General features: G+C 49.6%; 2 protein-coding genes across 3 annotated transcripts; one reads left to right on the top strand and one right to left on the bottom strand.

Moving 5' to 3' along the window:
- Positions 1–24: 24 nt before the first annotated feature.
- Positions 25–14831, bottom strand: Npw (neuropeptide W). Its single transcript, XM_035448092.1, has 3 exons — positions 14686–14831; positions 617–1114; positions 25–136 (listed from the first exon to the last, which is right to left on the bottom strand). Exons 1-3 carry the CDS (start codon positions 14829–14831, stop codon positions 25–27), a joined length of 756 nt encoding a protein of 251 aa, XP_035303983.1.
- Positions 14815–27974, top strand: Znf598 (zinc finger protein 598, E3 ubiquitin ligase). 2 transcript variants are annotated; one of them, XM_027424963.2, is made up of 12 exons: positions 14815–15060; positions 22445–22557; positions 23026–23155; positions 23371–23582; positions 23732–23949; positions 24480–24597; positions 24962–25149; positions 25275–25353; positions 25462–26222; positions 26579–26738; positions 26835–26985; positions 27063–27974. In XM_027424963.2, the coding sequence occupies exons 1-12, from the start codon at positions 14830–14832 to the stop codon at positions 27414–27416; spliced, it is 2715 nt and encodes a 904-aa protein (XP_027280764.1). In that variant the 5' UTR covers positions 14815–14829; the 3' UTR covers positions 27417–27974. The 2 variants fall into 2 exon arrangements, with proteins under 2 accessions (XP_027280764.1, XP_027280765.1); XM_027424964.2 differs by having other exon boundaries at positions 24480–24588.

Raw genomic sequence — 27974 nt, forward strand, 5'->3', positions numbered from 1 at the left:
CAGTCGTGACTGCTTCTGCCTAGGTCAGGCATGGGGGCGCCGTACGTTCTTGGGACGGTCCTGGAGCCTGACAGGGTCGGCAATGAGATTGTGCTGCAGGAACCATGGCTGGGCGCGAAGCGTCTCTCCCAAAGCTCTAGAAAGAACAGAGTAGGACTCTGGAGGCGCTGGAAACGCGTTCCATTTGGTCCTCAGGATGCTAGGGAAAGGACTCTGGGAAATTCTCCTAACATAATGGGAGACAAAATGGGTGGGGACGGTGGGAGTGTGGTGGCCGGCCACACCTGTAAAATCAGCACCCGGCAGGATGGAGATTAATCGCTAACAAAACAAAGCATCAAACAAGCAAGGGCTGGAGATACCGCTCAATGGACAGTGCGCTTGCTTAGGTCCTAGGTTCCATTTCTAGTACCACATAAATCCGGTGTGGTGGTGCACACCTGTAATCCTACCATTTGGTGGGTGAGAGAAGGATCAGGAGGAGTTCAGCCTGAGCTACAAGGCAAAAAAACAAACTAACAGACAGAAAACACCAGTACACAGGGGCTATTGGTCATAGACCCCTGGAAACTCCCTTGGCGGCTGCCACCCCCTGCCTCCTCCTTCTCCCGCTTACCTAGCGGACTCTGCTGAAATCCAGGAACGCAGGCTCAGCGACTGCTCCGGTTGGCGGGCTCGCTCCAGGTCCCGCGGACTCCGGGGCTCATAGACGGGAAGCCCAGCCCGCCAGCTCCCGCGTCTTGTCTCCCACAGCTCCTGCACCGGTGAAGGAAGCAGGGGAAGAGTGCTGCCGGTGACCGGCCCCGGGACCAGAGTGTCCCGGGAGAGCGGTCCAACGGCCCCGCCCAGGGCACGACGCCACAGGTAGGGCGAGCGGCGCAGCCCCATGAGCAGACCGGAGGCGCGCCCCACGGTGTGATAGCGGGGACTCGCCACGTGCTTGTACCAGGCCCCGGCGGGCAGTGGCAGCAGGAGCACAAGCAGCAGCGGCAGCAGCGGCAGCAGGGGCCGGATCACAGGAACCCCCGGCCCGGGGCCCCGCACTTCTCCGCTCGGCGCCAGCGCGCTCACGTCTGTGGCCCTTGGCGGGCTAGGCCAAGAACAGGGCTTATGCCTGCAGTGGAATTAGGACGTCGGAGCTCAGGAGACTGGAGGAGACTAGTCAGTCGGTATGACTATAGTCTCTCGGTGGCCACGCCCCGGCTCGCCCCCGCGGCACCTGCGGCGCTCACCCAAGGGAGAGGAGGATGAAGGGAGGGAGGGAGAAGAGGGAACCCAGGCAACTAGAAGCATCTCACTGAGTAGTAGGTCGCCAGCTGGATTGCTCTTGAGGCTCTAGTGGGGATGTACCTGCTTGCCCTTCCCTCACCATCAGGAAGGGAACTGTCAGGGAGGGAGTCCCGGTGCCATGGACTCAGAACACAAGGGTGGGCCAGTGGCAAAGGGATGTCCCCTCGGTAGGAGTTGCTGCTGGTGGAGGTCTCACTGAAAGGAGACTGGCAGAGTTCTGGGAGCCTGGGGCCACCCTTCCCTGAGGGCTGTCTCACTTCCTGCCTATTAGATCTCTTAAGTTCTCTCACAAACCCATTCTCCACTACAGGTGAAGGAATGCTTGGAGACCTTGAGTTTAGTGCCCAGGCATTGGAACAGTTCTCTAATCCCAGCATGGATCCTGAGTTCAAGGTCATTTGGGGCTACCTAGTCAGCCTGAGCTATGAAACCCTATCTCTAGGAACAGGAAGGAAATAAGGGGGGGGGTAGGTAGACAGACAGGCAGGACAGTTTGGCCATATGAAGCCAAGAGAGGAGGGACTAATGTAGTCTTTCCTGACCATCCATACCCGTCCTTCATAATAATCAGAACTCTCCTACACTCAACAAACATTCAGATACTCAACACCGGGGATTTTGTTGATATCATCTTTTTTTATTTTTCAATATGTTTTTATTTATGTATATGAATGTATTGCCACCATGTGCACAACTGTGGAGGTACCTGTGGAGGTTAGAAGAGCATATTGGATCTAGAATTGGAACTACAGATGGTTGTGAGCCACTATGTGGATTCTAGGACCCAGACCTGGGTCCTCTGCAAGGACAACAAGTGCTTTTAGCCAAAGAGCCATCTCTCCAGGCCCCTTGTCCTTTTTATTTATTTATTTATTTATTTATTTATTGGTTTTTCGAGACAGGGTTTCTCTGTAGCTTTGGAGCCTATCCTGGCACTCGCTCTGGAGACCAGGCTGGTCTCGAACTCACAGAGATCCGCCTGCCTCTGCCTCCCGAGTGCTGGGATTAAAGGCATGTGCCACCAACGCCCGGCAGCCCCCTTGCCCTTTTTAAAAGAAGATTTATTTTTGGGTCTGGCGAGATAACTCATCAGTGAGGACCTGAGATTGGTTCCTAGCACCCACATCAAGTTATCTGTAACTCCAGCTCCGGAGGCACCTGCTTCACTTGCATATAACCATATGCAGACACACACACACCTACATATAATTAAACATAATAAAAATAAACCTTTATGGGGGCTGGAGAGATGGCTCAGGGGCTAAGAGCATTGCCCTTTCTACCAGAGGTCCTGAGTTCAATTCCCAGCAACCAACGGTGGCTCCCAACCATCTGTAAAGTAGTCTGGTGCCCTCTTCTGGACTGCAGGGATACATGCAGGTAGAAGACTGTATACATAATAAATAAATCTTAAAAAAAAATAAACCTTTACATTTGATTTTTATATATTTTAAAGTGTGTGTGTACTTAAGAGCAGGTGCCATAGGAGTTAGATAGCCCTGGAGTGAGATGAGCACGGTAACTATTTAAGTATGCTATACCTCTTCAGAAAGATCACTCATTAAAAACAGAGCCATCATCCAGGGTTACAATGATTTTGAAGCCAATCTGAGCTCTTAACCACTGAGCATCTCTCCAGCCCCCTGGTTTTGGTTTCTTGAGAGGTTCTCATGTAGCCCAGGCTAGCTTCAAATGTGCTATGTAGCTTAGAATGACTTTGAACTCCTGATCCTCATGGATTACAGACACATGTCACCATTCCCAGATTGAAATATCATATTTTGATCTTCAAACAAAAGGAGTGGGGTGAAGGCTGGAGAGAACTGGTTCAGCAGTTAGAGAACTGGCTGCTCTCCCAGAGGCCCTGGTTTGATTCTCAGCTCCTATTTAGTGGCTCACAACCATCAGTAACTCTAGGTCCTCATCTAGCCTCTTCAGGCACCAGGATGAATGTAGGGCAGAGACATACATGCATGGCAGACACCCATACTTAAAAAATAATAAAAATTTAAAGACTGAGTTTTTAAAAAGGGAGGGGAGGGGAAAGAGAAATCACATACTTCAGAGGTAGAAGAGCGTCAGGGGTTCTAGCAGATCCTCTAGGCCTCCCTCCCGTGGAGAACCTAACTCTGGGTCTGGGTAGTTGAGTTCAAATCCGCCTCAGACTCCATGCTGATGAAGGTGGAGAGAGTAAGTGCCACAATCTCCCTTGACTCGATTTCCTTCTTTTAAATGAAGGTTGCCAGGCAGTGGTGGCACACACCTTTGATCCCAGCTCTCAGGAGGCAGAGACAGATGGATCTCTGTGAGTTCGAGGTCAGCCTGGTCTACAGAGCGAGTTCCAGGGCAGGCTTCAAAGCTACAGAGAAACCCTGTCTAGAAAAAAGAAAAGAAAAACAAAACGAGCACTGGCTGCTCTCCCAGAGGTCCTGAGTTCAAATCCCAGCAAACATATGGTGGCTCACAAACATCCGTAATGAGACCTAGTGTCTTCTTCTGGCCTGCAGGCAAACATGCAGGCAGAACACTGTATACACAATAAATAAATAATAAAAAGAAAAAGAAACAAACAAAAATGTAAATGAGGGAGTAGTGATAGTGATCACTTTGTCTTTTATTTATAAACAAATAATGCTGGATGTGAACAGTACATGCTTGCCACCCAAGCACTTGAAAAGCTGGAACAAGGAAGATGATGAGTTGATGGTGAGTTCCAGGCCTGCCTTTGCTACATACATAGTGAGGACACATTCAAGGCTAGCCAGATCTACACAGCCAGATCCAGGCTAAACAAACAAACAAATATAAAAAATACACACCCATCTGCAAGGTGTGGGTGTTGGAACTATATCTGACACACAGTAGGCACTCAGAACTTGTCGGGGAGATCTATTGCTGCTTCAACAGCTCCAGGCCTGTCAGGGCGAACGTTTCCATGGGGCCAGTAGAGGATATAGAGGAAGCAGGCAGTTGGGCATGAGGACCTTCGAGACCAGACAAGCGTCAATGAAAGCCACCCCCATCAACCGCTGTGTTCCTATGGGAGCCCTAGTCCTGGAGAGAGCGGCCTGGAGAGTGCTGTGGGCGGGCGGCTAGGCACGACACAGGCTACTGTCAGGCCACGAGGTCCCCAGGCGCTGCTGCCCACTCTACAGCAGACCTCAGGGAATAGCAATGGAACAGGGAATGTGTGGGGCGCCCCCTGGAGGTAGCCTGGGAAATGCAGATCCATGTGACCATATTAATTGTTTGGTCCATCCTGGGATTGGCACCTAGGAAAGCTTGATAGAGGAGGCAGTAACCCCAAGAACTAGGCAGGCTGTGGTAGGAGGATGGAAAGTCGCCAGCGTGGGCAATTTAGGAAGATAGGAAGACCTTGTCTGCAATTAAAAAGTTCAAGAGGGAAAATGTGGCGATATTTTGTTTATGATCTAACAAATAAAGCTTACCTGAAGATGAGAGTGCAAAACTAGCCACACTAGTTACCAATAAAGGCCAGGCAATGGTGGTACACACTTTTAATCTCAGCAGCCATACTAGTTAGCCATAGAGGCCAGACAGTGGTGGTACACATCTTTAATCCCAACACTGGGGAGACAGAGGCGGATGATCTGTTAGTTCAAGGTCACCCTGGGCTACATAAAATTGATTCAGTCTAAAAGAGAAATAGAGCTCACACAAATGTGATCTCAGCACTTCAGATACCATGCCTTAATTCCAGCACTGGGAGGAATATAAGGTGGGAGGAGACAGGAGCTCAGTGCAGTCTAAGGTTTGGTGGAGACAGATGCATTCTGGAGATGCAGTCTGAGGACAAGATCACCCTTTCGGTCTGTTAGACCCCCGAAAACTCAAGTATTCGGGGTCCCAGGCCACATTCTCGGTCACCCCAATCACCAGGCGGATTCGAGAGCTTGCTGCAAACTGCACGAGGCTTTATTGTAATTTAACGAGCTAACCCCATGTTAGCTCGGGTCTTTCACCCACCCGCCATGGCAGACGGCTAGAAAAGACGGCTCCTTGGGTCTCCCAAAAGATCTTATAGGGCAGTGTAAGGGGAGTGTCTAGGCTTACGCACAGGCTCACGATTGGTGTGCTTCCAGGCTTGGAGGGCTTGCCCTGTGTTGATTGGTCAACTGGTTGTTATGGCCCATAGGCCCTCCCAGGGTGGTTGCTATGCTCTCTACGTCATTGTCGTGCGCTTGTCCGTAAAGCACACCCAGGGTCGTAAAGCATAGCGCCACCAGCTAACTTCTGATTGGTTCCTTGTCACAAGACAGGCATCTGACCTCTAAGTGACCAAGGCAGGTTTATGGCAAGCACGTGTTCGGCTGTTATGGCTGCCAAAAGGGAAGCCGGTTCCTTCAGGTCTGAGCATTGGTAGAGATGAGAACTCTCTAGTGGCTGGCCGCTTTGTTTGGCTGATCTTTAAACCTGATATCTGTCAGAGTTTTTCTTGTTAAGAACAAGAAATTGTTCTTAATGAGAGATGGCTCATTCGTTAAGAGCACTTGTTGATCTTGCAGAGGACCTGGGGTTGGTTCCCAGCATTTATATGTCAGTTTACAACTATTTGTAACTCTACTTCCAAGGAATATAGCACCCTGTTCCAGCCTCCATGGGCACCAGGTATGCATGTGGCACACACATGTGCATGCAATCAAACATTCAGGCTGATCTCTGAGAGTTTGAGGCCGGCTTGGTCTACAGATGGAGTTCCAGGACAGCCAGGAGTTCCAGGCTACACAGAGGAACCCTGTCACGAAAATCAAACAAACAAGAGGCTGGAGGTGGGGCAGGAACTGAGTATATATTTCTTTGATAGAGCACTTTCTTAGCATGTGTGAGTCCCTAGGCCCAATTCCAAAGAAAGAAGGAGAATCCAGAGAGATGACTCAGCAGGTAAGGTGATTGCCAGAAGTCTGTCTACTCAGCTCAATTCCTGAGACCCACATGGTGGAAGGAGGGCGCCAACTCCTGCCAGTTGTCCTCTGACTGCCACACGTGTGTCATGGCACACAGGTAATCATGCATCCACCCACAAAGATAAATAGATATAACAAAAAGAAAGTCGGGTGGTGGTGATGCACACCTTTAATCCCAGGACTCAGGAGGCAGAGACAGGTGGATCTCTGTGAGTTCAAGGCCAGCCTGGTTTACAGCCTGGTTTATGGCTAGGGCTGTTACACAGAGAAACCCTGTCTCGAAAAACAAAACAAAATAAATTATTTGTTGTATGTGTATGGGTGTTTTGTCTGCATGTATGTCATGTGCATGCATGGTGCCCAAGGAGGCCAGAAGAGGGCGTCAGATCCCCTTAAACTGGAGTTGCAAACAATTATGAGCTGCCCTACATGGGTGCTGAAACCAAACTCCAGAGCAGCAGTGCTCTTTTTTTTTTGTTGTTTTTTGGTTTTTCAAGACGGTTTCTCTGTGGCTTTGGAGGCTGTCATGGAACTAGCTCTTGTAGACCAGGTCTCGAACTCACAGAGATCCTCTGCCTCTGCCTCCCGAGAGCTGGGATTAAAGGCGTGCTCCACCAACACCCAGCGAGCAGCAGTGCTCTTAACTGCTGAGTCATCTCTCTAGTCCTCAAGCAGGATACTCTTTTTTTTTTTGGCAGTTTTTTTTATTTGAATTAGAAACAAGATTGCTTTACATGACAATCTCAGTTCCCTTCTCCCTCCCCTCCTCCCCTACCCCTGCCAACTAAAACCCTACCTACCACATATCCTTTCTGCTCCTGGATGGTGAGGTGAGGCCTTCCATAGGGTATCATCAGAGTCTACAGTATCCTTTGGGATAGGGCCTAGGCCCACAGCAGGATACTATTTACATTTCCTTTCTTCCTGAAAGCTACAATATTTTTCTTTGTTTTTCTACACCCTAATTTTGATATTTTCCTAAATATTCCAATAGCTGATAAACTTCCTTGCAGTAACTTTCCCAGTCTCCAAGCATCTGAAGCAATCCATTACAGCAGCCCCACTCAAGAGACTTGGGCTTTTTCCTCAGAGAGCTTGTAGCTGCTGGCCCTGGTCTGGTCCTTCACTCAAAAAAGACTTTCCAGTACCTGTGGCTTCACCTCAGGTGAAATCCTGCTGTCTGAACCCTGGGTCTCCCAAGGTGTGTGTCCTAATTTTGGAGAAGCAAATCCTGCAGGATCTCGGGGAATTCCAGCTTCCAGTGTTCTAGGTTCATAAGTCCACTGTCATTTTTATTTTTTCTTGGTGGTTCTGTAATTTGAATCCAGTGTCTTTGGCATGGTAGGCAGGCAAGCATTTTACAACAAGCCACACTCCCAAATCTGTCATTTTGATTATTTAAATTTTTCACTACCTGGGGGACCAGCCTCCAGCATTGCAGGGCTCAATGGGAATCCAAGGAGTAGGGGTACTAAGACTTTTTTATCTGAAGGAGTAAGGAAAAAGACACTCACACACTCTTCTGATGGTTTCCTTCTTTATTGTTCTTCTATATTCTCTATTTTCTTTTTTTTTTTTCTTTTCTTTTTTTTTTTTTTTTTTTTTTTTTTGGTTTTTCGAGACAGGGTCTCTCTGTGGCTTTGGAGGCTGTCCTGGAACTAGCTCTTGTAGACCAGGCTGGTCTCGAACTCACAGAGATCCGCCTGCCTCTGCCTCCCGAGTGCTGGATTAAAGAAAGTGCACCACCACCGCCCAGCTCTTTTCTTTTTTTTTTTTTTTTAAGAGTTTATTTACTTATTATGTATACAACATTCAGCACACCAGAAGAGGGCACCAGATCTCATAACGGATGGTTGTGAGCCACCATGTGGTTGCTGGGAATTGAACTCAGGACCTCTAGAAGAGCAGTCAGTGCTCTTAACCTCTGAGCCATCTCTCCAGCCCTATTCTTTTTTTGTTGTTGTTTTGTCTTTGTTTTTCAAGACAGGGTTTCTCTGTGTAGCTTTGGAGTCTCTCCTGGAATTCATTCTGTAGACCAGACTGGCCTTGAACTCACAGAGATCAGCTTGCCTCTGCTTCCTGAGTTCTGGGACTAGAAGCCTGCACCATCACCGCCCAGCCAAAATTCTATTTAAACTAACACTATCATTGTATAAAATCACTGCTTCAGTTAAACAATACAGCTAAGGAGGAAATCATCTCATAATAATCCCCAGGAAAAAAATAACCAGTAGAAGAGGATATTTCCATGACATAAACATACTACATTACAGGCAGTGGGGATCTCCCCACACTCATTCACACCATACCAGATACTAGAGAAAGATGGCAGCAGCAAACATATGAAGGCACAGCAGAAGCAAAAGACACTCTGAGGTCTGTGATCTCAGGGCCTGACTTATCTGAGATTCACCCACCAGGGTTTTGTTTCCTGGTGGACCGATCCCCTGAAGTCAGTTGTCATCTGCTGCTCCTCTGACATGGCCACTGACATAAATTTTAGTTACTTTATTTTGTGTGCACACGTGTGAGTGTATGGTGTGCATGCCATGATGTGCAAGGGAAAGGCAGAAGGCGACTTGCAAAAAGAGTTAGTTCTTTTCCTCTACCACACAGGTCCCAGGTTGTTAGACTTGGTGACAGGTACCTAAACCTACCGAGCTATCATAGGCTCCCATTCTGAGCTAGCTCCCTCATTTTTTTTTTTTTTTTTAAATCAAGACAGGGTTTCTCTGTGGCTTTGGAGGCTGTCCTGGAACTAGCTTTTGTAGACCAGGCTGGTCTCGAACTCAGAGATCCTGCCTCTGCTTCCCGAGTGCTGCAACACTCCTTTCTTAAGATTTATTTATTTGAGTTCGAGATACTCAATTTTATCATCATCATCATCATCTTATATGTATAATGAATGTGTATGTTAGTATAGGCATGTTTGTGGAGGTCAGAGGACAACCTTTAAAGTGGCACACGCCTTTAATCCCAGCACTCAGGGAGACAGAGGCAGGCGGATCTCTGTGAGTTCAAGGCCAGCCTGGTCTACAAGAGCTAGTTCCAGAACAGTCTCCAAAGCCACAGAGAAACCCTGTCTCTGAAAAAACCAAAACCAAACAAACAAAAAAACAACAGGGGACTGGAGAGATGGCTCAGCAGTTAAAAGCACTGACTACTCTTCCAGAGGACCACATGGCAGCTCACAACTGTCTGTAATTCCAAGATCTTGTTGAATATATACAGGCAAATCGCCAAGGCATATAAAATAAAAATGAACTTATAAAAAACAGGAAAGAGGGCTGGAGAGATGGCTCAGAGGTTAAGAGCACTGACTGCTCTTCCAGAGGTCCTGAGTTCAATTCCCAGCAACCACATGGTAGCTCACAACCATCCGTTATGAGATCTGGTGGCCTCTTCTTGTGTACATGGAAGCAGAATGTTGTATACATAATAAGTAAATAAAATCTTTAAAAAAATAGTTTAAAAAAAACAGGAAAGAAATAAGTGTTACTGGAAGTCATGAGAAGTCGAATCATATAATGCTGGGGAAAAGTGGCATTCTTTTTCTTGGGGGGTGGGTAAGAGTTCAAATTTCAAATTGAAGAAAAGAAAAGCAAAGTGGTGGGCCACTAGCTCTTACCATTACCTCAGGTTGAGTGGGCTGATCCTGCTGCTTCAGAGAGGCTGGGGAATGAATACCTAATACTGAGACCTTGCTCCTGTCTTTATATACCTCCCTAATGCTGGGGTTAAAGGTGTGTGATCCCAGGTGCTGGTATCATCTTTGTGTGAGCTGTTTCTCTTTGGGACTGTATCAATATTGTGTAGATCTGGGTGGCCTTGAACTCACAGAGATTCATCTGCCTCTTACTCCTGAGTCCTAGGATTAAAGATGTGTACCACTACCTCCTAGCTTCTGGCTGCTGGGATTAAAGTTGTATGCTGGCTTCTATGTCTTGTGGCTGATTTTGCTTTTCTGAATCCTCAGGCAAGCTTTAATAAATCATAAATAATATATCACTACAATTCCCCATTTTGTCTAATACAAAAAGAAGGCTACAACAAACATAGGAAAAACTATATACAGTAAGTACAATAAGTTTATAAAAGGAAAACCTTGCCAGACAGTGGTGGTTCATGCCTTTAGTCCTGGTACTCAGAAGGCAGAGGCAGATGGATCTCTTTGAGTTCCAGGACAGCCAGGTCTGTTTCATAGAGAAGTGTTGTCTTGGAAAAAAAGAAAAGAAAAGGAGACAGACAGATAGATAGGCAGACAGAGAGCCTGCTGACCTTGACTGGCCTCACTGCCTTTGCCCTCAATGGAGGAGAAAAGAGCATATGTACACCTAGAAGGAAATTCAGTTCTTTACAAGTTCCAGGGATTGATCTTAGCTCTTTAGGCTTGTCCTACAAATGCCACTGCACCAACCCCACACCCAACATTTTATACTGGGTTCTCATATTTGCACAATCTCTTAATGTTCTATTGCCGTGAAGAGACACCATGACCACGGCAACTCTTAAAAAAGAAAGCATTTAATTGGGACTGGCTTAGTTTCAGAGGTTTATTATATTGTCACAAAGAATGCCACTTTTCCCCAGCATTATATGATTCGACTTCTCATGACTTCCAGTAACACTTATTTCTTTCCTGTTTTTTTTAAACTATTTTTTTAAAGATTTTATTTACTTATTATGTATACAACATTCTGCTTCCATGTACACAAGAAGAGGCCACCAGATCTCATAACGGATGGTTGTGAGCTACCATGTGGTTGCTGGGAATTGAACTCAGGACCTCTGGAAGAGCAGTCAGTGCTCTTAACCTCTGTGTGATGGTGGGAGCATCACACAGCAAGCACTTTAGGACTGGTTTAGCTCCTAACCCATCCAAGAGATCTTCCTTGTATGACTGTCTTGTAGTTGTTATTGCTGTCAAAGGCATTCTAGTCTCATATCATAGGCCCAACGTCTTTTCTGTGAGCATTCAGTAGAGTTCTTCCTGCTTCCTTTGGCTCTTTCATTCTGTCTCTTACAGTTTGTATGTTAGCTGTTTTTGTTTGTTTGTTTGTTTGCTTGCTTGTTTTTGGGTGTGTGTGTGAGGGGTTGTTTTGTTTTGGCTTTTTTTTTGGTAGGTCTCTCCACATAGCCCTGGTTGTCCTGGAGCTTACTCTGTAAACCAGGCTTGCCTTGATTTTACAGAGCTCTGCCTGCATCTGCTCCTAAATACAGGGATTAAAGTCATACACTACAAAGCCTGACTCATTTGATTTGTCTTTTATTTTTTAGACAGGGTATCCCTATGGAGCTCTGGATGTCCTTGAACTCACTATGTAAACCAGATCCTCCAATTCAGAGATCCACCTGTTTCTGCCTCCTGGCATTCATTTGTCTTTTATTCTACAGGCTCTCCTTATGAATCTGTGAGGCTAAACGTTTGCATGTAGCTCCCCTTTTACCTGTCACACAGCCAACTGCATGACCATCAATGCCCCTGCGTGTTGATTCTTCTGCTGTCACAGTGCCACAGCTACTGATCTGTTGTTTCTTTGTACTATTGATTCAGCCAGCTCTACTAAAAGTAGGTAAGAAAAGACCCCTGTAGAGAAGCCTTTTACTGAATCTAAAGCGGCAACACCAGAGGGGGCAGTAAAGGAAAGCTTCCAAGATTCACTAACAGAGCTGGGACAGCTAGACTGCTTTACCTGGCTAGGGAATAATGTTTGCATCAGTCATAGCCTGTCTCTTCAGTCACAGTAGTCCCTCTGCTGAACCATCATGGGAAGTTCCCCCATTCTGGTGCAAACAGCTCTGCTTAAGGCTGTGCCTTTAGGAGGAGGGACAATCAACTTTGCTCATTGCATTGTTTTCTAAGGAGTGTTGAGAATGGTGGCAGGTGGGCAGTCTGGCTGAATGTTTGACTATCAGTCCCTTTGTTAAAAGTAGCAGAGCAGCAAAGAAGAGTCTAAAAGCTGCCAATTAGGGAGTCACTTATTTGCAGAAACAGGAACAACATAGTACTTATCATTAGAATCTAAAGAGCTTCCTTTAACAGTCAGTTGTCATTTTTTTTTCTTTTTTCTTCCCCCCATGCCCCCCATCCCCAGGAGGCAGGGTTTCTCTGTGGCTTTGGAGCCTGTCCTGGAACTAGCTCACTAGCTCTTGTAGACCACTCTGGTCTTGAACTCACAGAGATCAGCCTGCCTCTGCCTCCGGAGTGCTGGGATTCAAGGCATGCGCCACCACTACCTGGCCTCAATTGTCATTTTAACAGAATTTTTTCGCTTTTAAATTTTTATTCTTATAATCAGTCAGTGCTGGTGCTCGCCTTCAATCCCAGCACTTGGCAGGCAGAGGCAGATGAATCTCTGAATTTGAGGCCAGCCTTGTCTACTGAGGGAGTTCCAGGATAGCCAGGGCTAAACAGAGAAACTCTGACTCATATAAGTAAATAAATAAATAAATAAATGAAATGAAATCTTTATTTTATATGGATGGATGTTTTGTCTTCACGCATGACTGTGTACCACATGTGTGCCTGGTGCCCTCAGAGAGCAGAAGAGGGTATTAAATCCCTAGGAAATGAAGCTACAGATGGTTATGTGCCTTCATGTGGGTGCTGGGAATTGAACCTAGGACCTCTGTAAGAGCAGCCAGTGCTTTAACCACTAAGCCATGTCTTCAGCCATCTCTATAGTCTCCCATTTTAACAGAGTTTGTTTTGAGATAGTGTCTAACCATGTAGCATTGGCTGCCCTGGAACTCTCTATGTAGACCAGGCTGATCTCAAACTCACAGAGATATGCCTGTCTCTGCCTATAAGTGTTAGGATTAAAGGTGTGTATGACCACACTTGGTCATTTTAGCAGATTTAAAAAAAATTTATATGCATTGGTGTTTTGCCATGGGTGTCAGGTCCCCTGGAACTGGAGTTACAGACAGTTGTGAGCTGTCATGTAGGTACAGTAAATCGAACCTGGGTCCTCTGGAAGAGCAGTCAGTGCTTTTAACCACTGAGCCATCTCCAGCCCCCCCCCAATTTTTTTTTTTTTTTTTTTTGAGACAGGGTTTCTCTGTATAGCCTTGGCTGTCCTGGAACTCACTTTGTAGACTAGGCTGGCTTCAAACTCACAGAGATATACCTGCCTCTGCCTCCCAAGTGCTGGGATTAAAGGTGTGCTACCACAGCCAGGCTTCACTTCAACAGATTTTAACAGTACTTAACATCTGTCCAGTTCCCCGGGGAGAGGTAAATCCCCTCATCTGCCTGAAGAGGGCAATTCTACGTAGTCCAGTCCACTTTACTTAATTGGCATGGTGACCCCAGTTTCACAAATGAGGAAGTTATAGGCTTCAGAGGACCAAACAAGCTCACAAGCACGTAATTGAAACTGGGGTTTCAAGCCCCTATCTCTGAGTCTAGCTATAGGCGCGCACACACACACACACACCACCTCCCACACAGTATATTACTGTCTCTTTCTAGAAGGGTTCAGATTTGGACCCATCTTATTTCATCAAAGAGAAGAGTCCTCACAGCAACTGAAGACTTGAAGCCTAACGTTCACCACTATCAATTCAAGTACCTCTCGGTGCTTCTCAGCTTTAGGTACTGGGCCAGGCTGGGTGTGTCCTGCACCAAAAGAACATGAGGTCCCTGTTATTCTTTTGTTTAAAAAGAAGAAAAGAGAAATGCTGAGACATGAGACATAAGACATGCTTATTATAGGGCCCGGAAGAATGGGGAGACTAAGAAGAGGAACAGGGGTAAATGGCTGACCACCATGGCCGGTCGCCATAGAGAGGCAGAGAGAGCATAGATGGGAGACAGAGTAGAGAGAAAGCAGAGACAAAACAGAGCGGGGGAAACAGAGAGGAAACAGAGAGCGTAAATGGGCAGGGACTTATCTTTTAGAGGGGTCCTCTGCACCTGCGTGCAGACTTAGTTCCCATGGAACCTTGGGCTGACCAGGGTACTGCCTGTTCCACCAGGTAACAGGGGCAGGCCAGCATAATGCCTGAACCTTTCAGTCCCTTCTTTGGCTAGACGGGGTGAGAATTCCTGGAAAACAGCTTTTCTGATAAGGATCTCAGTTTGTTAGAGCGGTGGCAGAGGCTTATGTTCTAGGCTATACAGAAAAGTTCCTGAAAAGGTTGTTGGATCCAGCATTACTAGATTAATTACTTATATATGTATTTTGTGATGGGAATAGAACCCAGAACCTCACGCACGGTGGCTAAGTCCCCAGTTAAATTTGCATTTCAGGTATGAGGAATTCAAGTACGTCCCACCGGTGTTAGTGTGATGCTTAGCCTAACACTGTTCTTGGTTTATTAGAAATACTGGATGCCCTGTGGTTCCTCTGGCGTCTCTGGAACAAGGACCGGGGGAAGGAGAAGAGACCCCGCATTTGAATGACTAGGAAGGTTTTAGGAGTCACAGGATAGAATGCCAGGAGCAAATCGTCGTTCTTGACCACACCAGGCCCGGGAGGAAGTCGCAATGCGCACTTCCGCCAGGCGGGGCGGTTGCCTGGAGGGGCAGTGACGTCGACGGAAGGGGCGGGTCTTCAGGGAGCCAGGCCGCGCCGTGCCGCGCCGGCCGGGAGGGGGCCGGAGCCCGGCCATGGCGGCGGCGGCGGCGGCGGCGGCGGCGGGCGCCGAGGGGCGGCGCGCAGCTCTGGAGGCAGTGGCAGCGCCGGAGCGGGGCGGCGGGAGCTGCGTGCTGTGCTGCGGCGATCTGGAGGCTACGGCGCTGGGCCGCTGCGATCACCCGGTGTGCTACCGGTGCTCTACCAAGATGCGGGTGCTGTGCGAGCAGCGCTACTGCGCCGTGTGTCGCGAGGAGCTGCGCCAGGTGCGCCGGCGGGGCGCGCGATGGGGCGCGGGGAGGGCGGGCTCCTGATGGCTTTGCCTGCTCGGTGTCCGGCCGCGGCCTGGCCGCGCCCGCTCCCGCCGGAGGCCCTGTGGTCCGTCCGGGTGGCATGCGATTACCGGGCCTCCTGGGACTGGGAAGCCAGAGGCTGCTGGGCCGGGGAAGGAGGAGCGATGCCTGTGGGAACTCTAAGTCTGGATACTTTCCCTTATGACCCTCCACGGGAAGGGCAGGGTCAGGTCGAGAGCCCTCTTGTCTGAGTGTTCAGTTTTTTCGCTATCGTCACTGTGGTGGAGGAGACGTCCAGGGGGATCCTCCAGGGACTGTCTATCCTAGGAGCTGACTGCTCTGTAAAAAAAAGGTTAAACTGGATATTTCCAGACTAGTTGGGCTTCTGGGCCCCACCGGTGACCCTTAGTCAGCTCCTGAGACAGCGTTTCCATTTGTAGAGTGGAGGTGATACCAGGGCTTGATTCCAGGTGCTTGGCGGTCCACAATGTTAGGAAGTTTTCCTCCTCCTTACTAGTTCTAGTTTTGGGGTTTCCTTCCAGAGTTGAGGGAAGGGGGTGTTTCTTATTGTCTAGACTTGGAAACCCCCGAGGGGGTCAGAAGGACGACGCATGGAGCGTTTCCCCACACTTCAGCAATGCCAGCTGTTGATGGGGAGTGCCCAGCTGGACTTCCTTTGGTTTGCTGCCCTTAGAGATCTGTTTGCTTTCAGAGTTGTGAAATTACCTTGATTGGTTCATGGAAGGCTTTAACTAGTGGCATCTGCCAGGGATCCTTGCTTTCCTGTTCTTAGAAGTGATGAACAGGTAGCAATAATGCTAAGACTCTCTCTCTCTCTCTCTCTCTCTCTCTCTCTCTCTTTCTCTCTCTCTCTCTCTCTCTCTCTGTGTGTGTGTGTGTGTGTGTGTGTGTGTGTTTTTGAAACAGGGTTTCTTTGTATAGCTTTGACTGTCCTGGAACTAGCTTTTAGACCAGACTGGCCTCAAACTCAGAGATCTGCCTGCCTCCATCTCCTGAGTCCTGGCATTAAAGGCCTTTGCCATCACCACCTGGCTTCTACTTCACTTTCTGCCTTCAATTTTTTTTTTCTTTTTTTTTTTTTTTTTTTTTTGAGACAGGGTTTCTCTGTGGCTTTAGAAGCTGTCCTGGAACTGGCTCTTGTAGACCGGGCTGGTCCCAAACTCACAGAAATCTGCCTACCTCTGCCTCCTGAATGCTGGGATTAGAGGTGTGTGCCACCACCGACCGGCTTGCCTTCAATTTTTTTGTTGTTGTTGTTTGTTTTTCGAGACAGGGTTTCTCTGTGTAGCTTTGGAGGCTGTCCTGGAACTAGCTCTTGTAGACCAGGCTGGCCTTGAACTCACAGAGATCCACCTGCCTCTGCCTTCCGAGTGCTGGGATTAAAGGCATGAGCCACCAATGCCCAGCTCTGAGTGCTGGGATTTAAGGCAGTGCACCACCATGTCCCACATGTTTTTCTATTTTATTTTGTTTCAGGACAAGGGTCTCATTGTGTAGCAGCTGGCCAGGCTGACGTTGAACTCAAATATCCACTTGCCTCTGCCTCCCGAATGCTGGGATTAAGGTTGTGTGCCACAGCCGGGCGGTCTACAAGAGCTAGTTCCAGGACAGCCTCCAAAGCCACATAGAAACCCTGTCTCAAAACAAAACAAACAAAAAGTTGTGTGCCACTGTACTATGTCTGACCGACATTCCTTCCTTCCTTCCTTCCTTCCTTCCTTCTATGCGCATTGGTGTTTTGCCAAGGGTGTCAGGTTCCCTGGAACTGGAGTTACAGATAGGTGTGAGTTGCCATGTGGGTGCTGGGAATTGAACCCTGGTCCTCCTGAAGAGCAGTCAGTTCTCTTAACCATTGAGCCATCTCTCCAGTCTATATTTGTGTCAAAGGAGTCAGCTGAAGTCCTTAAGCATTCTCTAAGCATCTGCCTATGTCATACTGGGGAAGAGCAACTGCAAGAACTCTGTAATGTGGAAGGAGCCATACCCTATTCGGTGAGATCTGGGGTTCAGGAACATCCCAGGAAGCTTTTGGTTGGTTGCCTACTCAGAAGGCCTTGCTGTAGCTTGCTTTGCTGGTCAGTTTTGCATGTACTTTGGAATAAGTCAAACACTGGGTTTTTTCCAGCACACCTTTAGCTTCTTCTGGGAAGGAAGACATTTTGGAAGTCTTGGAGGACTACATATGTAGTCCTAGCCTGGGCTTTGGATCTCACTCAGGAATTGAATGAACACATGTCAGCTTTAGCCAGTGTCTGCCCTCCCTCATTCCTTGTGGGCCCCACACCCTCTAAGAGCTCTGTGGCAGGGGCTGTTGACATGAGCTGTCAGCCTGCCCTGACTGGGGTGTGGTTTGGCACTGGGTGTTCTTGGCCAAGCTTGGGCTTCCATCACCATGTAGGGCAGCAAGAGTTCTTGGGGAGTTGGGTGAGATGACATTGTCCAGCTTGGCCTCTTCATTCATCCTGCTTTTCCTTCACTTGTAACCTTGCAGCTTCACCCTCACTCCTTCCGTGTCCCTTACTGAGTCCTGCATTACCCTGAGTATGTCTTGTGTTCATACCCAGAATTTCACAGTGACCCTTAGTCCCTGAACCCTGCCCTTGCCTTCCCTTAATGTGACTAGGTGAAAATTAGGAGGGATGTGTGTTAAGATGTTGTATAGAGCCTTTAGGTGGTGGCACGCACCTTTAATCTCTTTGCTAGGGAATCAGAGATAGGCAGCTTTCCAAGATCGAGGCCAGCCAGAGTTACACAGAGAAACCCTGTAATGTGGAACTAGCCAACTTCCTTTGCTGGGTGATTCTGCCTTGATCTTCCTTGAACAGACATTGGAGTGGCATCTAGGTATAACAGGGAGATAGTGCACTACTTTGAAGCTGTGTCTGGTGAAGACCCAGGGCAATCTGGACAGCAGCTTAGGTGGACTGACATCTGGTATGAGACTGTGGAGGTGGTAGACAAAAACAAAAACAAATGATTCAATGCTGAGTGGTGGAGATTCTTGGTTAAGTCTTTAGCACTAGTAGACCCTGGTGATCAAGCCTTTAGGAGCTTCTTGTATTCCTAGAGCCATTTTCTTTATCCTGTTGCTCTCTAGCTCTTCAGGTTTCTGGCAGGCCACACACCACCCACAAGCCGGAAGTGGGAGGGGAATGCTGAAGGCCTTCCCAGGATTACTCCAAGGTTCAGGTCAGCAGGCCATACCTGATGAGTCATTGGTATTTTTCTTTTGTGAATGCTCTGTCATCTGTGGTCCCTCCCACTCTCCCTCCCTTTCTTTGGACAGTCTCACTATTATACACACAGGCTGGCCTGGAACTCCTAGAGATCTACCTGTCTCTGCCTTCTGGATGTTAAGATTAAATGTCTGTAATACCATGCCTGGTGATCCTGGTCTTTCCAAAAGTTATCCCTGCTGCTGTCCTCAGTTGGGCTCCCACCAGGAGAATCAACATCCATGTCTATCATTTGTGAGCACCACACATGAACTTGGTGCACAAACAAACATGCAGGTATATATACACATAAAATAATGACTTTAATTAAAAGATTTCTTTTTCTTTTATGTGTATGTATGCATGTTCTTCCAGAAGATGTTGGAGCCTCTGGAACTGGAGTTACAGATGGTTGTAAGTCTCTGTGGATGCTATGAACTGAACCCAAGTTCTCTGGAAGAGAAGCAAGCTCTCTTAACCACTGAACCATCTTTCCAGCAGCACCCCCCACACACACACACACACATTGTATACTTTTTTTTTCCAAGAAAGGGTTTCTCTGTGTGGCCCTAGCTGCCATGGAACTAGTTCTGTAGACCAGGCTGGCCTAGAACTCAGAGATCTGCCTGCCTCTGCCTCCTGAGTGCTGGGATTAAAGGTGCGTGCCACCACTGCCTACCAGCTTTATCTGCTCTTTATTGAGCACGTGGTACATGTTGGAATAAGGAGTAGCAGGTCCCCTGGTAGACATTATTTGAGCAAGCTTCCCACCCCCAGTCTCCTGGAGCTGGGCTGCCAATCCTACACAACTGATTCAGAAGTATCCCTGCCTAGCCCACCCAGGGCTTCCCAGTATAGACCAGCCTCCCACCTAGAGGGTGGCCAAAGCTTTCTCCTCAGCCCTTTTCCTAGGACTCTTCTCTCCCTTACTCCTTGTTTTTGTCACCTTACAGCCCAGGCAGATCATTTCCATGTTCCTTTGTCCCCACCTAGCCTCACAGGAATGTCTCCAGGAAGGGAAGGGCTTGCTGGTTGGACTCCTGTCCTACCCTCTGCTGGGGATGCCTCAGGATGCGCTGCTCTTCTATCACTGACCCAGGCAGTCTAGGTGGACAACCTTGGTCTCTGCCTGAAGTGGGGCAGATCTTTTTTTTTTTTTTTTTCTGCCTAGAGCTCCAAGCCTACTGACTTCAGACCCATACACCCAGCCTTTGGCCTGTGCTGCCCATGAACCTTTTTCTAAGTCTTTTCCTGTACTTCATTCCCTTCTTGAACCATCCCTGTGTCTCCTTCCCTACCTCTCAGCTTGACCCAGATGTGTGCAGATTCAACACCTCCAGCAGACTGGTTCTCCTGGGCCTTGATGGGCCTCTGCTTCTGCTTGGCAGATCCCCATCCCACTCCCCATTCAGATCTGGCTCAGTGGCCCCTTGATATCATTTCTGCTGTTGATAATCATGTTTCTTGGTTCTTAGCCTCGATGACACATGGTAGAGTAGTTCTGATTCCCAGTCCTCTGGTTTCCAGCCAGGCCCTTCCTTCATAAGGAACACTGTTTGACTTCTGGACCTGCTCATTGCAGGATGTGTGCTATCTCCCTGCCTCTCCTCTGGGCACAGCTGCTCCTTATGTCAGGCTGTTCACGGGGATGTTTTGTGGGTGAGCAACAAGCCGTCATGTTTAGGGCATGGATACAGAAGCTGAGGTGCCTAGCACAGATGAACACTACTCTGCTCTGCATGTCCTGGCACTACCCAACAGAGGTGCTTAAGGGGCTGTGCCCATAGCCCCAAGGTAGATAAACCTCTTCCATGATAGCCTGAGATGCCACTCAGAGTAGATCCAAGTGCACAGCTGAAAGAGGTTCCTGGAGCTAGTGGCAGTGACGGGGGCGTCCCTGGCGCTGCTTCCTTTAGGGAAGGAAGTTGATCCTCCGTCTGTTGGGCTTGGATGATTTTTGGCAGCTTCGGGGAGTTTCCTCAGACTGCTCTTCTGCCGGCCTTGGAGGAGCTAAGTGGGGGTATGGTTGTGCCTGATGCCTGTTTGCTTATGATGTTCAGGAGCTTTCAAGCTCTGTGTCTACCAGCACTCTGCATAGTTCATGGCCCTGAGCTCAGCTCCTTTTTTGTTTGTTTTTGAGACAAGGTTTCTCTGTAGCCCTGGCTGTTCTGGAACTCCCCTGTAGACCAGGCTGGCCTCTACTCATAAGAGATCTACCTGCTTCTGCCTCCCAAGTGCTGAGATTAAAGGTTTGCACCACCAGCATCCTGCAACCTAAGCTCCTTTTGGATTTGGGCTGGAGAGGCAACCTTGGGAGTAGTTGGAGAGCATAGCTCAGTGTGAGCTGTCTCTAGAATGTTTGAAAAGAAACCAGGTTCTAGGGATTTTGTCCATATTTGGGACCTGGAAATGAGCTTCCAGGGAACAAGAAAGCTGCACTGTAGAGGGGGCAACACAGCCCATGTCAGGAATTCTGACTGTGAGCCTTCATTGGTTGCCTTACGGAGGGCACAGCTGGGACTGCCACTTAAGGATGGTCCTTAAGCCTGATGTGGCAGCACATGCCTGTAATTTTTTGTTTGTTTATTTAAGTCGGTCAGTCAGGACTACTTATTAAGGCACTGTCTAGCACAAGTGGTAGTAGCGCACACCTTTAATCCCAGCACTCAGGAGACAGAGGCAGGAGGATCTCTGAGAGTTTGAGGCCAGCCTGGTCTACAGAGCTAGTTCCCAGGACAGCCAGAGCTATACAGAGAAACCCTGTCTAGAAATCCTCTCTCTCTCCCACAAAAAAAGACTGTCTAGATAAATAAAAGTTCAGATGGTCTTAAACCAGGTAGGTTGAGGCAGGGAGAATCGGGAATTCAGAGCCAGTTATAACAACATAGCATGTTTCTGGCAAGCCTGGGTTCTACAAAACCCTGTCTAAAAAAAACTAAAGAAAGAAGATGTTGGGGAGTACAGCTGTATCCAAGGTACCTACTTGTATCCAGCCTTACCAGCTATGACAATGAGGCTTGTTTGGGCCACTGCTGACTTGTTCCCATCCCTAAGAAGGGTGTGGCTAGAACATGGAACTTCCCTTGGCTCCTGATACAGGCCAGATAGAGGAGTAGATTCTTGTCTATGTGCCATTTCCAAGTATATCATGACAAAGTGGAGCTGGGTTCTCCCTCAGTCCCTCCGGAGTACTAACTTTAATTGTTTTGCTGCTTGGGGCCCTATATGTGGGCCAGGTGTGTGAGTGGGCCCACTTCCCCTCATGACTCCTGAGCTGCCCCAAACTCTTACACATTTTGGTTCAAAATACTCTCCTGGGCTAAGCCTAGACATAACAGGTGACTTTGGTGTGACCTTTCTCAAGCCAGGGATGTCCTGAAAAGGCCTCAGCTGTTTTCAGGGCTAAGCTGAAGCGTATAAACAGTACCGGGCAGGGGTGGGCTTGAGTCAGAGAGGTTAACAGTGAGGGTCACTGTGGAATTGGTGCTGCAAGTCACCACGTGGAGAACTTCATGAAGAAAAGGAGTGGGTGGGTGTGTGCAGTGAAAGGCTTAGATGTCCACATCCCTCTCCCAACATGCTCTAATCCTTGCCCTGTACCCTCTGAGTGGCTTCTCCAGTGGCTGCAGTATGTATATGGCTATTGTCTGGGATTTAGGCAGCCTACAGCAAGCAGAAGTATGGGGCTGTGACTAGAGTGGTCAGATCCAAATGCCACTGTTGTGAGATTCCCCTTTCTCCTGTGGCATCATGGAAACATGTTGCAGTGGCTCTGGACAGGGTAGCCAGGTGGTGGTGCAAGGTCACCTGACAGCTGCATGTAACATTTGCTATTTCCTTAGTTGCTCTCTAGAATGCATGTCCTCCAACCTCACAGCACCCTTCGAAAGTTCTGTACTTGGCTGTTCTCTGTACAGGAAGCATGGCTGCCTCCTGGTGGAGAGCCTGTATATCACATCTGTTCTATAGTTCTTGTGGAGAGCTTCAGGAAAGAGAGGAGGCCTAGGCTGTCTATGAAACCAGTGACTGCTGCCCACTTAGGACTGTGAGAGCTCCGCTTCTGTCTCTGCTTGGTCCTTGGCCATCCCATCCAGATCCTGCTTACCCCTCTGTCTCTCCAGGTGGTCTTTGGGAAGAAGCTCCCCGCCTTTGCCATGATTCCTATCCACCAGCTCCAGCATGAGAAGAAATATGACATCTATTTTGCAGATGGAAAGGTGTTTGCATTGTACAGGTGAGGGGTCATTGCATCTGTGTGCCCCCTCAGAATCAGGAATGGGGATTACATGGTGTTGGTGACCTCAGGCCCATCTTGTGACCAGAGTGACAGTGGAAATGAGGGGGGGCTAGCTGTTTTAGCCTTTGAGGGATACAAGAGTATGCAAACATGCCAGGCGTTGTTGTCCCACACCTTTAATTCCAGCACTCAGGAGGCAGAGGCAGGCAGATCTCTGTGAGTTCAAAGCCAGGACAGACTCCAAAGTAATACAGAAGAAACCCTGTCTCGAGAAAAAAAAAAAAAAAATGCAAACATATTTAACTCAGGGTTCCCAAACCCCCAAAAGGGCTAGAACCATAGACTTGGATCCCATGTCCTGTGCACATAGTCATGGTCTCCCTGGATAGGGGCCTGGCATGCTGCTGTGTTCTAGACAGCAACGCTTAGAGCCCAGCATGGTGGGTGGCTCTGGTGTCTCCCCAGGCAGCTGTTGCAGCATGAATGCCCACGGTGCCCCCACCTGCCATCCTTCGGCCTCTTCGGGGACTTGGAGCAGCATATGCGGAAGCAACATGAGCTCTTCTGCTGCAAGTTGTGCCTCAAGCACCTCAAGGTGTGCCCTGGGGATGAGGGGGCCTTCCCTGGGGAACCCCCTGAGGTTGCTTATGCAAGGAGGGGCTCCCAGGGGCTGTAAGAATCCTCCAGCCTTCAGTGGGCTCTAGTGCAGAGTTGGTACTATCAGGGCCCTCTCATTGTGCATGATGCACCACTGTGAAGTCAGGAGACTTGGGAGCCCCAACCCTGTGTCCAGCCCTATGTTCTCTGCAGATCTTCACCTATGAGCGCAAGTGGTACTCACGCAAGGACCTGGCTCGACACCGCATGCAGGGTGACCCTGATGACACATCCCATCGGGGACATCCACTTTGTAAGTTCTGTGACGAGCGTTACCTGGACAACGATGAGCTACTCAAGCACCTGCGCCGTGACCACTACTTCTGCCACTTCTGTGACTCCGATGGAGCCCAGGACTACTATAGGTAGGTGGGCCAGGGCTGCTTCAGGGAGTGGGGCCTGGAAGTACTATAGGTGGGCAGTATCTGGGATGCAGCAGTGATGCTCCTAGGACTTTTCTAGGAGTTATATTTGTGCAGTAGATGATCTGGCTTCTGCTCACTCTGTCTGCCAGTGATTATGCATACCTGCGTGAGCACTTCCGGGAGAAGCACTTCCTATGTGAGGAGGGCCGTTGCAGCACTGAGCAGTTCACCCATGCCTTCCGCACTGAGATTGACCTCAAGGCTCATAAAACAGCTTGCCACAGCCGAAGCAGAGCCGAGGCGCGTCAGAACCGGCAGATTGACCTTCAGTTTAGCTTTGCACCACGGCACTCACGCCGGAGTGAGGGTGAGCTAGGTGCCCATAGGCTCAACAAGGCTTAGGTACTGGGGCTTTCTGGGAGTACCTGCTTCCCAGACCTCAGACCCAAGTCCCAGTTAGACTCCTGCTCAGCTGAGAAACTCAGGAGGCACCCATGCAGCCTGTCTCCTCACTCATCCCTTGCTTTGAGCACCTAAGCCTAGTGATAGTTCAGAGCTCCTTGCCTATCTACTTATGCCCCTCATCGGTGTTTTGTATCTTTGGCTCTGGAGTTCTCTGCCTCAGGAGAATATCACTGAGGCCCATTCTGCATATCCCATCTCCTAAGGTAGGGCCCAGGCCCCCCTAGCCTTGCACCAATTGGGTACCAGTTTTGAGAGGTCATGGCTGGTTTGGATGCTGCAGTGTCGGGCCTATCCTTGTTGATCATAAACTGGGGGTGGGGTAGTCTCTGCCATCCAGACAGGAGTATGGGGCCTCAGTATGGCCTGGACAGCATCTTTTGGTCCTGCTGCTCTGTTAATCTGGGACAGTGACAGGCTATGTACTGACTACAGGAGTTGTCGGTGGTGAGGACTACGAGGAGGTGGACAGGTACAACCGCCAGGGCCGAGCTGGCCGGGCCAGCGGGCGTGGAGCCCAGCAGAACCGCCGGGGAAGCTGGAGGTACAAGAGGTGGGAGGATTTGCATACCACTGACATTCTCCTGGCACCACCTCCACATGGTGGCAGCTGCCAGCAGTCAAGCTGGGAATAGGCATGAGGTCAGTGGGCTCCAGCCAGAGTTTCTGGGGTCCTGAGGGTGGCAACAATGTCTGTTCAGCAAGTAGAATGTTCTTACTCCTTATTGCTAGCCAGAGACAACAGCGTCTGGGGGGAGGAATGGCACTCAGGAGCAGGGTGCAGTTGTGCCAGGAAGTACCTGCACAGCAAGCATGTGCCCAGGCTGCAGCAGGGATTGAGCCTAGACACTGCCTATCTGAGGCTGTGCCTTTGGGTCTTGCCCAGTCTGAGGTCTTCCCTCACCCCTACATCCTAGGGAAGAAGAAGACCGAGAAGTGGCAGCTGCTATCCGGGCCTCTGTGGCTGCTCAACAACAAGAGGAGACTCATAGGGCTGAGGACCGAGAAGAGGGTAGCAGGCCCAAGAAAGAGGAAATGGTAGCCAGGGGGCCTGAGGAGCCTCGTGGCCCCCGGCGCCTGCCCCGGGCTCAGGGTGAAGGCCCAGGTAACTGAATCTCACTTAATGGCAACCCTTCCTGGGCTTGGGGAAAAGCTGCCAGCTCCTAGTCAACATCTCTTATTCCCCAAGTCCACCCTCACAGCCTTACCTGGACTCATCTCATGTCTTAGGCTCCAAGGAAGCCTCAACAAATGGTCTTGTAAGCCACGAAGCCTTCCCAGCCACAGGCCCAGTGGCTGCTCCCTCAAAGTATGTTTGGGAACTGGGAAGAAGGGTGTGGTAACCTTGATAGACAGGGGCAGAGTTGACCAAGTCCTGGTGATGGACCACTGACCAGTTTTCCCTCCCTGGATCCAGCACCCTTCCACCACCTAACCCTAAACTCAAGGATGAAGACTTCCCTAGTCTCTGTGCCTCCACTTCCTCCTGCTGCACGGCTGTTACCCCAGGCTCTGTGGGCTTGGCACTGGCTTATCCTGGTTCCAGGGGCAAGAACACCTTCCAGGAAGAGGACTTCCCTGCCTTGGTTTCCTCAGCACCCAAGCCCAGCAATGCCCCCTCCAGCCTCATCTCAGCTTGGAACAGCAGCTGCAGCAAGAAAGGGAACCTACCTACACCAGGGGCCCAGGCTGTAGTTGGTGGCAGCCAGCCTCCCCGGAAGGCAGGGAAGGGGAGCAGGGGTGGCCGGAAGGGTGGCCCAGCCCCAGTAGATGAGGAGGAGGGTGGTGGCCTCACTGTGCAGGAGCTTCGGAGTGTGCCCACCACAGTGGCTGTCTCTTCTTTGCTGGCACCAGCAGCCACCCAGAGCTCCACCAAGGTTGGCAAGAAGAAGAAAGTGGGCTCTGAGAAGACTGGAGCCACATCATCCCCACTGTTGCCCCCTGATCATATCCCAAAGCCCTCTGGGGCTGAGCAGGTCCTTGAATTCTCTTCAAGCAAAGCTGAAGTGCCAGTAACCATCGTCAATGGACATTCAGAGGGGCCAGCCCTGGCACGGAGCACCCCAAAGGAACCTCCAGGGCTCCCAAGGCCCCTGGGTCCCCTCCCCTGTCCCATACCACAGGAAGACTTCCCAGCACTTGGAGGCCCTTGTCCACCCAGGATGCCTCCTCCCCCAGGTATGTGTGCCCAGTACCAGTGGGTTCCTACTGTTTCTGAAGTGCCAGAGTCTAGTGTCAGGCTGGACTTCAGCCCAAGATGGGAATGTGTGGTAGACTCCCAGTTCTCATATAGAGGAAACTTGCATGTTGCTGTGTCCAGTCTGGATACAGGTGTCACCTTGAGCTGCCACAATTAACTACTTCATAGAACCTTGTAGGGCTTGGAGTTCCCTACAGTGGTGAGCCCACCACATGGGGTTCTGGTCCTGAGCCTGCTGTGGGGCTGGATATGGGCAAGTCAACCCACTGGGGCTGAATACTCAGAAAAACTAGGCTACTTGGGACCACATTGAAGTTCTTATGTCACTCTACAGGCTTTAACACCGTGGTGCTCTTGAAGGGCACAGCGCCTCCACCCCCACTCCCACCAGGCCTGGTGCCTCCCATCAGCAAGCCACCCCCTGGCTTCTCCAGTTTCCTGCCCAGCTCCCACTCAACCTGTGTCCCCAGTCCCACCACCACCACCATGAAAGCGTAAGTGGGGTGGGCTGCCTGACCTGCCACTGGGTGCTAGTGGGAGGGTACAGCCTAAGCCACAGTAAAGGCTCAAGCCTCCTCATCTGACCTCAGACCCCGACTAACACCCACACCACGAGCCTACTTAGTTCCTGAGAACTTCCGGGAGAGGAACCTACAGCTCATTCAGTCCATCAAGGACTTTCTGCAGAGTGATGAGGCCTGCTTCAGCAAGTTTAAGAGCTATTCAGGGGAGTTCAGACAGGTGAGGTGGGAGCAGTTGGGAGGCTGGCCTGCCTTTCCTAGAGGGAGAATGACTGGCTGTGGCTCTCTGGGTGGCAGGGAATGATCTCTGCGGCTCAGTACTACAAAAGCTGCCGAGACCTGCTGGGGGAGAACTTCCAGAAGATCTTCAGTGAGCTGTTGGCGCTCCTGCCAGACACAGCCAAACAGCAGGAGCTGCTGTCCGCACACACTGACTTCTGCAGTCGTGAGAAGCCTCCCAGCTCCAAGTCTAAGAAGAACAAGAAGAATGTGTGGCAGACTAACACCCAACAGTTGGGCCTGGACTGCTCTGTGTGCCCCACCTGCCAGCAGGTACTGGCACAAGGTGACATCAGCAGCCACCAGGCACTGCACGCTGCCCGGGATGAGGACTTCCCCTCCCTTCAAGCCATTGCCAGGATCATTACGTAGCTTCTGCTGGTGAGAGCAAGAGCTGTCACACCCTAGCGCCTCTTTTCTCCTTCCTTCCTCTTCCCAGCTGCCAGGCAGCTAGGTTGGGCCCTGGGAAGGCTGAGGCTCAGGCCTCCTGGTTGGTCAGGCCTGCCAGGACGACATCAGGAATGGTCTACCTGTGCACCATCGCTCATGAGTTCTGTCCCCTACTTGGCAGAGAGCCAGTCTTGGTTTGTATTCTTGTGATTTTGGAATGTGCCAGGGGAGGGGAGGGCTAGGATGTTGGGACCTAAGCCTGTGGTCATAGCTAGATGTCTCAGTGGCCTGAAGAGAGTCCTCCTGAGTCAAGCCTACAGCCCCAGAGCTGACAGCTTCGGGTTCACTGGTGCTGGAGTCAGATGTTGTGTTGTGTAAACAATTGGCTGTTTCAGAGAGAAAGTTTCAGATTAAAAAGACACAAAATTGTGCTACTTGAAGTTCAATCTTTTTATGAGACAAGTTAACTCTTAAGATCTCAAATTGCCTCTGACATTTTATAAAAGACAGTTTATCTTCAAATAAATTTATTTTGCAGTA

This window comes from Cricetulus griseus, chromosome 7 (genome assembly GCF_003668045.3).
Source record: "Cricetulus griseus strain 17A/GY chromosome 7, alternate assembly CriGri-PICRH-1.0, whole genome shotgun sequence".
Classification (NCBI taxonomy): Eukaryota; Metazoa; Chordata; class Mammalia; order Rodentia; family Cricetidae; genus Cricetulus; species Cricetulus griseus.

What these genes read in the sequence shown, in the direction of transcription:
- Znf598 (XM_027424963.2), top strand. Translation starts at nt 14,830, where the DNA reads ATGGCGGCGGCGGCGGCGGCGGCGGCGGCGGGCGCCGAGGGGCGGCGC. An exon ending in AAGGTGTTTGCATTGTACAG is followed by an intron (nt 22,558 to 23,025) that starts GTGAGGGGTCAT and finishes GTGTCTCCCCAG; the next exon opens with GCAGCTGTTGCAGCATGAAT. An exon ending in CAGGATGCCTCCTCCCCCAG is followed by an intron (nt 26,223 to 26,578) that starts GTATGTGTGCCC and finishes GTCACTCTACAG; the next exon opens with GCTTTAACACCGTGGTGCTC.
- Npw (XM_035448092.1), bottom strand. Translation starts at nt 14,831, where the DNA reads ATGGCCGGGCTCCGGCCCCCTCCCGGCCGGCGCGGCACGGCGCGGCCT. An exon ending in GCGACTTCCTCCCGGGCCTG is followed by an intron (nt 1,115 to 14,685) that starts GTGTGGTCAAGA and finishes ATTCCACTGCAG; the next exon opens with GCATAAGCCCTGTTCTTGGC. An exon ending in ATTTCAGCAGAGTCCGCTAG is followed by an intron (nt 137 to 616) that starts GTAAGCGGGAGA and finishes TGTTCTTTCTAG; the next exon opens with AGCTTTGGGAGAGACGCTTC.